The 10,721-nt window shown below is 29.5% G+C and overlaps 2 protein-coding genes across 2 annotated transcripts; both read right to left on the bottom strand.

Annotated features, from left to right (window-relative positions):
- Window positions 1-5,701: 5,701 nt before the first annotated feature.
- LOC115033754 lies at window positions 5,702-7,524 on the bottom strand. Its single transcript, XM_029487454.1, has 2 exons — window positions 6,537-7,524; window positions 5,702-6,107 (listed from the first exon to the last, which is right to left on the bottom strand). Exons 1-2 carry the CDS (start codon window positions 6,563-6,565, stop codon window positions 5,735-5,737), a joined length of 402 nt encoding a protein of 133 aa, XP_029343314.1. The 5' UTR covers window positions 6,566-7,524; the 3' UTR covers window positions 5,702-5,734.
- A 713-nt stretch (window positions 7,525-8,237) lies between these two features.
- Window positions 8,238-9,713, bottom strand: LOC100169165 (methyl farnesoate epoxidase-like; the record flags this gene model as incomplete). Its single annotated transcript, XM_029485204.1, has 6 exons — window positions 8,238-8,420; window positions 8,504-8,645; window positions 8,713-8,830; window positions 8,892-9,175; window positions 9,235-9,495; window positions 9,570-9,713. Coding segments are annotated over 6 exons (1,128 nt in total), but the record flags the coding sequence as incomplete, so codon positions are not given.
- Window positions 9,714-10,721: the final 1,008 nt, after the last annotated feature.

Genomic DNA, 10,721 nt, shown 5'->3' on the forward strand with positions numbered 1-10,721 from the left:
AACGATTCTGAGCGGAGACAGTTTGTCAGTCTGGATATTTTATATTTTGTTATTATTTATTTTATCATGTAAGTTGAATTAATATTAAAATATTATAATTTTTTATTCGTTTCTATGGTGATAACCAAAACGTTGGAAATTAAAATCCCATTTTTAGTGTTTTTTCGTAATTTTCTGGTGGTTTTTCCCGTGGCATTAAATAACTATTGAGAAAATCGGAAAATGACCTCTTTAAAGTACCATCTTGATCCAATTTTCTAAAAGATAAGGTACTATATGTTGAAATCGAAACACTCCTTCTGAAAGAAATTTTGTATACAGGAACAGGATATATAAAAAAAAAAATAAACACCATTGTAAAAACAATAGCTTCCTCGCTCCGCTCAGAATCTAAAATATAAAATATCCAGACTGACAAACCGTCTCCGCTCAGAATCGTTTTTCTTATACAATGATTTTATATCATTGAATTCAAGTCTAATACAACCATTATACAATGATCCACTTGTAACCTACTGTACAGTAGAGCAACATCCACTTACCTGCTTTTTTGTAATGTATAATTTAAAATTTGAATTATCAAATAAAATATTCTTCGGATATCAAAATAAATAATAGAAAATGTTTTCAGTTCCCACATATGGACGTATAAGACAGTAAACTATTACACAAAAATTTCTGGGTGGGCTATAGCCCCCTTAGCCCCCACCATTCTACGCCTATGATTGTAATGAAATTACAACACGTACGATGTGTAACAAGTTTGGCACTTTTTGGCTATAAGAGGTATAATATAAGAATAAATTAATACATACCTACATATTATTATATTAATATATATCAAATGGACGATTGTAAAAATGTAAATCCCATACCAAGAATACAGCCATTGCTAAATTTATAAAAATAATAAATATTTAAGAGGTTATCAGTTTGTAATATGTGCAACTAAAAATAATATGTCTAGACGACCAAAAGTCATAGGAATTCATGAATTATTCAAACCTAAAACATTTTATAGAACAATTTATAAATTATGTTTAGTAGGCCAAGTTATATTTTTATAATAGACCTAGAGTAAAATCTTAGACTTTAATCTTAGAAATAAATATAATGAATATAATATCTTTGTTTGCGTCAAATAATGATAATCACTATTTTTACAATTATTATTACCAACATTGGTTGGTTGGTGACTGCTACACGTGCCACTGTCACACCGAGGTCAACTAGTCAATAATATATGGTTCAACAACCTATATATCACATTCCCAAATGGTTAAATTATGATAATCACTATTATTATTATTATTAGCTGAAGTTGATCAGTGACTGCTCTACGTTTCACCGCAACCACACAGGTCAACTAGGTACAGTCAATAGTGTCAACGGCCTATATATTACCCGCCTGACTGGTTGAATGGTGACACGTGCACACAAAAAAACACACACACACACACACACACACACACACACACACACAGACATAATTTTATTTAAGTAACCCATGTCTCGCCCAAAATTGCTGTCGAATCCGCGCATCTCCCCACCTATTTGACATGTCGACGTTGCACGATCACGACCGTCGGCAACGTTATTTAGTAATACTATTGTCTATTAGTATGTATTATATTGTTAAGTGGGGGATACGGGGCCTCAGAAAGTTCACTGCTGTCAGTCTGCATACGCGTAGCGGGTTACTTCTTTCGTGGCACAGAGTATAGGTATGTTTTAGTCACTGTGAATTATTGTTATTTATTACACAAAGGTATATATCACCTCGATTATGTTATAACGTGTTATATTAAATTCATTGCGACTTTTATAATTTACTTAATAAAATAAGCATCATTACATCTTTTACCGTGTCTCTTTTGAGATAGTCCTAAGTCTGTATAAAGTACTGAAGTGGGAAAGAATTTGTGTTGTCTACAATAGGTGCCGCTTGGAAATTGACGGATTCGTACAATGGGAGCCTAACTATAGAAATTTAACTTTTTATAAAATGGGAGCAAACTGGGTTATAGACCGACTCATCACTCGAGAATAGGCACCCAATACACGTGCTCATAAGGCTATTGTTGCTTTGATACCCTCATTATTCACACCGGTTCATTGTCAATTGTTATGAGGTGTGAACATAATATTATATGATTTATGACTATTTATCTCTTATTCTTTTTCACTTTAGTTTTCTCTTATATATTCTACCATTATACCTACGTACATTTAAAAATTTATTTTCATTTCTTTGCCTTCTAAACATATCAGTACCTATATTTCTGTGCCAATATTTAGCAGATATTTAGCATGCATAGGTATGTATCACCAAATCCACAACTCACACGTGTCACTCTCCACAATCGGTTATCCGTTTTTGCGCTATTACAACCCCCCCCTCAATACACACAAAAAAATAGTGAAAAATCTAATGTGAATTTAAACTTTAGCATGTGCCAATATTTAGCACGTAATAAGAATGGATATTTTTGAGTTAACGCATAATTTAAAAGCGTGGAAATTACGAAAAAAGTTGTACAAATACATGCAGATTATTGCCTTAAAAATGTTAATAATTTTAATGAGAGAGGCCAGATATATGTACGTGTACCTATACGACAATAATAATGTATAGGATGTCTTGGCAATAATTAGTTCAACCTTTATAATTATCAGTGGCGTACATTCAGATTTGCTCATGGGGGAGGGGGGGTGGTTCAAAAAAAATAACCAACATTAAAACCTTCTCTTTAAAACTACCCATTTTCCTAACAATCACAGGTTACAAGGGGGTCATTGTATATTGGGTTGTATTAGACTTGAATTCAATGATAAAATATCATTGTATAAGAAAAACGATTCTGAGCGAGGATGGTTTGTCACTCTGGATATTTTATATTGTTATTAATTATTTTATCATGTAAGTTGAATTAATATTATAATATTATAATTTTTTATTCGTTTCTATGGTGATGCACAAAGCTTTAGAAATTAAAATCCCATTTTTAGCGTTTTTTCGTAATTTTCCGGTGGTTTTTCCCGTGGCATTATAACTATTGAGAAAATCAAAAAATAACCTGTCTAAAGTACCATCTTAATCCAATTTGCTAAAAGATAAGGTACTATATGTTGAAATCGAAGCACTCCTTCTGGAAGAAATTTTGTATACAGGAACAGGATATATAAAAAAAAAAATAAACACCATTATAAAAACAATAGCTTCCTCGCTCCGCTCAGAATCTAAAATAGTAGATAAGAAAATCCATTTTATATGACATTGTAGACGTGCGCCGAGTAGGCGGCAGTCAGCAATAGAGATGTTGGTATTGTGTTTTAATGTTTTTCTAACTTTTCATAATAACTTCTATTTTCATGAAATAATTACAATTTAAACATGAATAAATAAATTATTTCAGACCATTTTTTTAATAAATCTTTAATAATCAGAAATCAAAATTAACCGAAAATAACCGAAATTAACCGGTATTTTTAAAAACCGGTATTAACCGGTTCTAGAACCCTTATATTTTTTTAGAAAACCGAAACAAAATCGGAACCCTTTAACAAATTAATTTAATAACCAGAACCGGAACCGGAACCGAAACACCCAACAGGTTCCAGTCCCTGCCTTTATGTAGAAAAAATTATTTTTGTTAGTTATTTTTAAATATAGTAGTAGGTTACAAATAAATAATGATAATAATTACATATAAGTCTTTATGTTATACTTATAAAGAAATATTAAAAAATATATAAGTTGTATAAAATACTAAAATGTATAAATGAATACGTAATATTTATAAAAAAAATTTTTGTTTTCAATAAAATATAGAAAACTATGATAATAATTACAATTCCTGTCATAATTCATTTTTTTTACTCACTTTTGTTAGCACTGTTTAGGTTAGGTTGCTGGTTCACTACTTTTTAAAGTAGTTATTTGAAACCAACTTAACAAAATCATTGTGTATTAAAATTTTTTTTGGTCGAAAAGTGAATCGGCCGAAAAGGAAAGGGTACGTTTTTGGTCGTATTAAGATGTATTAATGTCCGCACGCAACTAACTGACTGTGTACGATCAAATGTCTATTTTGATTGATATACGGCACCCAAAATTTCGTTATGAAATCTTTTTTCGTTGTTGGTAAAGTATAGTGTTATACTCAATAGTCAAATTATTATAACGTATGTTTATGTATACACGGATGATTAATAATAAGAAATTCATCAATTATTATTGATATCACAATTTTTTTTTTTTGGTCCTGGGGGGATTGATCCTGACCACCCCCCCCCCCCCATAGTATGTACGCCACTGATAATTATTAACTATCATACATTCATATCATCTTACCTAGATAACAATTTAATGTAAGGCACTCGTTATTTACAGAATCTGATTATGCATACAAAATAAACGATTCCCTTAGGTTCATCTTGAAATAAAATACCTAATAGGTTAAGTTACGAACGATACGAACGATTATTAAAACATTAGCATTATAGGGGATATCTTCTTTAATTACCTGCCATTTGTTATGGTAGAAATAGTAAATACACTGTGAATAGATTTGTAAAATCACTAAATTATAACCATTAAAAACCGTTGTGCAGAAGTTTAATGAGATTAATTCAGGAAAAAATGGTTTTCATCAAAACCTGCTATACAGGTAAGCTGTTTATTATCGTGTTTGGGTGTCTTAGACACGAACTTAAATAATAAACAATAAATATTCACCTACGAATATTGATTAGGTAGTGTAACATTCGTTGCACCATATATGTATAATATTATTATACACTAAGCACATATATTAGGATTGACCAATACTAAATATATACCTACAAACAAAACTTAAATATAGTTCAACTACCACTGTAATATTATATTAGGAGCTTTGTCTTCAATTTTTAAGTTATTTGACCAACGAATAAAATTTTATTGACGTTTAAAGAAAAAACATTGGAAACTAAAAATGTCCGTAAACAGCTCAAAACAAATCAAAATATTTTGAAAAATGTATGCTATATAAGATAATACTAATATAAGGATTCAGTGAAAATGTCATGTATTTACGGTAATTTGTCTTAGAGTTACACCAAAAAACAAAATCGTTTTAGTCAAAAACCGATTTTGCGTAAAAATCTCAGCTTTTTCTTAATGTTTTGTTTGTTTTCTAGACACTTTTGAAAACTATAAATAATGGGCGTATGTAATTTGCGCCACATCTAAAAATTTATTTTGGTAATTTGCGCCACTATTAAAGTTTGTAATTTGCACCAAATAAAACTTAATAAAAAGGCAATATGTAATCTGCGCCATCGTGTACCTAAAAAAATTGTAATTTGCGCCACTTTTTCACCTTATTAAAATTGTATTTTGCGTCACTAATACTAAATAGTCGTATTTATAAATCAGTCATATTATAATTATAAATAAATGTATACACGTAAAACAAACTCCATATTCTATATTAAATAAGTACATTTTCGTTTAGTAATAAAACATAATATAAAAATCAGTCATATTATAATTATAAATAAATAAAACATATAATTTTTGAAATAAAATACCTAGCTACTTATAAAAGTCAGTCATATTATAATTATAAATAAATAAAACATATAATTTTTGAAATAAAATACCTAGCTACTTATAAAAATCCGTCATATTATAATTATAAATAAATAAAACATATAATTTTTGAAATAAAATACCTAGCTTTCTACCTGCTTACTCAGCTTTTTTTTTATACTTATAGCTTAAAGACGAAACTAAGCCTTTTCTGTCAATTTTATTTTGTCTGTAGTCTTCAAATATTTGTTGAAAAGTTTCCAAACGATTTTTGTTGATAGTAGATTTTCGCTTTTTAAGATGTATACTTTTAATTTTAATCAAAGTTTCTGTTTGAAATCCTTTCAGTACGTCCAAAAAGTGATAAATAGTAGGATGTGGGTGATAGAACTCGAAATTGAAACGTGAATGATAGGATTCGCAAGTATTAGTAGTGAGACCTAGTGACGCTATATTCGAAGCCCAAATTATTGGTGGAAATTTAGCCTCTTCACAGATGTAAGTGTCAACTAAATAGTCAGCATATTTTTGAAATCTTATGTCATTAGGAATCGATGACATAAAATCTTCGATAAAACAGACTCTGACCTCATTTGGAGAAATAAATGGCAACCCAAATGTATGGTTTAGCCACTAACTTTCTTCTGTTTTATTATTTTGATATAATATATTGGATAGGCCTAATTCCTGAATTTTTCTATACCACGATTGAATTAGGTGAAATCTACAACCGAATATTTTTAGTGTCATCCCAGACTTGTCTCAATGCTACATGAATTGCTTCTTCAAAATCAGATATAAATAAATTCGGTTTTAGAGAAAGTTCACGTGCATTACACAAATTTATGATATTTTTAAATAAATTTATGTAAGTTGAAGTTTTTTTGTCTGGAAGTAATGCAAATAAAAGTGGTATATAATGATCATTGCATAAACCATACAAAGAAAACAATTGCGTAAATAACTTGGGGCAATATTCAAAAGTTCCATCCATGTATATAATCTCAGATTGGCATAGAACTTTTAAATTTGTGTCACATGAAAATATTATTATATGACAGTTCGGATCATTGGTTAATAGAAATTGCTCATTGAGGTCCGTTCTCAAATCCAAATTTCTTATACTCTTTTGCAACTCTTCCATTGTTTTTGGTAATGGTGGCACTATCTTTCTACGGGCGTTATAAATATTTCGTCGAACTAGTGATATATCATCGGTAGTGATGGATTGTAAATTAGATATATTTTTAGAAATTTCAGTTCGTAATATCTTACTTGGTTTAGTATACAGATTTTCCGTAGCTTTTCTCTTACATCCATTTGAATATATTTTTCTGTCTGTATTTGGTTGATCATGCCCGTTATGTTCATTTACAATTTCAACTATTTGTACAATATTTTCTAAAGAAGTATACACTTTTGCAGTGCAAGTTCTAACAGTACAACGCCATCGTATTGAAGAATTTTTCGATTCGTGAACTTTTCGATACGTAAAATTTGCAAATAATAACAAATCTTTGTCTCTTGTACTTTTAATTATTTCACCAATATTTGCATTATTTTCCATTTCTTATACTTTTATATGATTTTGAAATGTGAAAATAACATGAACGCACACGCGATTTATATCGGACTAACTGTTAATATCAGGCGATTCGCGACATTGCTGTTCAATATTGTTCGATGACTTACTTAACAATACATTGATAATTTTCATTAGATTAGACGTAATCGGAGATCGATTACGTCTAATAGAGACGAGTTGTCTCTATATTATCCGCGGTAGAATACTACAATATTATATTGGACACGCGTCGGTACGTATTATTGTATGTCTAATGCGTTATCAATAAATTTAGGTATCTGCTGGTAAATTCCAGCAATTCAAGTTAAAAGTGTGGCGCAAATTACATAGTCCATTTCGTTTTCTGTCGTGGCGCAAATTACCAAAATTATAATTATTTTATATTTTGGCGCAAATTACAGACGCACTTAAATGTACCTATCCGTGGCGCAAATTACAAGTAATAAAATTGGCGCAAAATACCATCTCCCTAAATAATTTTTACTTTTGACCCCAAAGTACCAACTAGATTCACTTATCTACCAGAAAAGATATTGTTAAAGACAATTTAAGCATTTTTACTGTACCAAAAGGTGATGAAAGACACTATAATAGAAAAATAAAAATCACACATCATGGTAAAATCAATACATTACTCACTATTCACTTAGAATCTAAAATTATATTAATACTTTTGTGGTTTAAAATGTTAATAGATAAGGTGTCAAAAAATATTATTGCACCACTTACAATCAAACAAAATTGTAATTTATTATTATTTTATTTGTGTTCAAACAGAAAAGTATTTTTTTCAGTAACAGATTTGATGTGGATTTGTGTATTAATAACTAAAATATATAATATTTTAGTTAAAAATTCCTTTTATTAATTTCAAATAAAATATAGCTTATTACATTTTTAGTATAAATGCTAATATTAAAAATATAATATATACTACATGGGGCATAATATATAATTTAAATTTATAATTATTTACAACTTATATATAGTAATAGTCAATAGTATTGTTGATTTTTATCTTAGGATTATGAATTATAGATGTTACAAATGTTAATAGTTAAATTTTATTTTATTGACTTTATCAACGTCTAGGTATAAAAATAGCAGAAAATGGAGATGGAGAAATAGTAACACCATCTTGAGGTCTGTCAGGCAATTGGACTCCGTTTGGAATTCGTATCTCAAAATTTTGAATTAAATTAGCAATGAACATAAATACATTTGCCTTAGCCAATATCTCGCCAAGGCACCTTCGTCTACCTGTAGGTTAAAAATTCAAAAAAACTCGTTTAATATGTGATTCCAGTATTAATGATAGCAAAAATATATAATATTATACCAACCAATGCCAAACGGCATGAGCCAACTATCTTTTATTATGTTTCCTGTACTGTCCAAAAATCTTTCCGGTCGAAATACCTCGGGATCACCCCAGTGATGTTCATCCATATGAACACTCCAAATACTCGCCAATACTAATGTATCCTGTCAATTTTTTTTGAATTTATTATTTGTAATATATATTTATATTAACAACAATATGGTATCATACTTTTGGTATTATATATTCTTGTAGGCTGGTTTTTCGAATAGTTCTATGAGCAATTGCTAACGGCGCCACGTTACTATGTCTCTGAACCTCCATTAATACAGCTTCAAGATAATTCAACCTGTGTATGATTATAAATATGTAAAAATATTATTGAATAATTATGTAGGTAAGCGTTGTACTTTTTTTTATCTGCAAGCTGAATTTCTCGATCTCCAACTACCGCATTCAGCTCTGCGTGTACTTTATCTTGTATATCTTGATGCTTAAGTAAAAGTAATACAGCGAATGATAACATACTACTTGTGGTTTCCGATCCAGCTAAAAATAAATCCAACAATATAACAAGAAGCTGTTCTTCTGAAAACGATTCAGGAGATTCCTTATTTTTCTCAATTTCCATTAAAAATGCACTAATAAAATCTTCCTGATAATTTTCCCCACATTTGTGTTCTTCTACTGATTCCTATAGGACAATTAATAAAATTTAAATAAAAAAAATATGTTTGACTTATTTAAAATTACTTTTAAAAATGTATAGAATTCGTTTAAAATTTGTTTGATGTGTTCGTATCCAGAAGAGTTTGGTGCTAAAAACCGAATGAATGGCATCTGGTTTAATATTCCTCCTGACATATCTAACATTCTGAAACTGACATGTACTAATTCCATAAGTCTTGCGAGTCTAGAATCATTCAACGCAAATCTCTGACCAGCTAACATAGCCCAAAGACCGTTCAAAATTGATATGTCAAATAAACCATGAACTTTAATTGGTTTACCATTCTAAAAACAAATTTAATAGTTACCTATTATATTCTTTATATTTAATGTGTATAAAAATGTATTGATACACATACCTCACTTTTTATCGTTATATCTACCATGAGATCGTGAACTTCTTCAATTATAATTTTTTCCATTAAATCACCACCAAATCCCATTTTTCGTAAATGTTGCATGCAAAATTTTTTCTGATCATTCCACGTTGGTCCATCCACAAATACTATGCCTTATTTTTTAAATTTATTAAATTAATATCGAATATTAAAATAATATGTTTTTTGGTATACTTGCCTAATCTTTTATAAAAAGCTCGGAATCTGAAAAAAAATCCATCTGGTCGGCCATCAAAGTCGTCTTTGCACAATACTTGCCGTACTGCATCATATCCAGAAACTACCACCGCTTCTATTCGACCAAGTTTAACAGAAAATACTTGACCATAACATTTGGCCAACTGGTGCCAAACCAAGTGATAGAATCCTAATTCATTTCTGAGTTTTCGAATTTCTAGATAGTTACCAATAAATGGAATTCTTGACGGTCCTATAAAAATGTATTCTTATTTTGTTGTATCCGTACACGTATGACATAGCAAATTTTTGTTCACTAGTTTCAGTAGTGTGCTATTATTTTGATATTAGAGTGAATTGAACTATGTCAAACTTTTAGGTATGAACACTATATGTGCTTAAGTGTCGTTGAATTTTCCATATTTTAATTTCCAAACGAGATATGAGTAGGTATGTGAAATATTACATACTAAAAATGCTCGTATCTCGCTTGAAATTAAAACATCGAAAAAATCCGACGCTTAAGCACAAATAATATTCTTACCACAACGTTTGATAATTTACTATTATTAAAACTAACAGCACAGTATTGAAACCAGTGAGCGAAAATTGTAAGACGGAGACAACAATCGCATGAGTAGCGTCCTCTAAATAGTATAATTATTAAATTATTTATCATTTTAGTATGCATTTAACAATTGTCAATTATAAATTAATATAATTTAATAAATAAGTTTTACCAGGCCCTCAAAAAAATATTCAATTCACATAATATTGTATATAAATATTATAAGTATTAATAGTATATTATACTTTATATAGTTTGATGACTTGAGACCGTAATGCTGTGTGTGTTACTCCATTACTAGCATACGTTTAACGGAGTTGCAACTTTATTTATACCAATAATTGTTAGAAATAGTTAACTGGAACATA

This window comes from Acyrthosiphon pisum, chromosome X, assembly GCF_005508785.2.
Source record: "Acyrthosiphon pisum isolate AL4f chromosome X, pea_aphid_22Mar2018_4r6ur, whole genome shotgun sequence".
NCBI lineage: Eukaryota > Metazoa > Arthropoda > Insecta > Hemiptera > Aphididae > Acyrthosiphon > Acyrthosiphon pisum.

Excerpts from the sequence above, each read along its gene's own strand:
- LOC115033754 (XM_029487454.1), bottom strand. The coding sequence starts at position 6,565 with ATGGAACTTTTGAATATTGCCCCAAGTTA. Across the intron at positions 6,108-6,536 it reads TTGAATATTGCCCCAAGTTA|TCAAAAATATGCTGACTATT; the intron begins TTTACGCAATTG and ends TGACATAAGATT.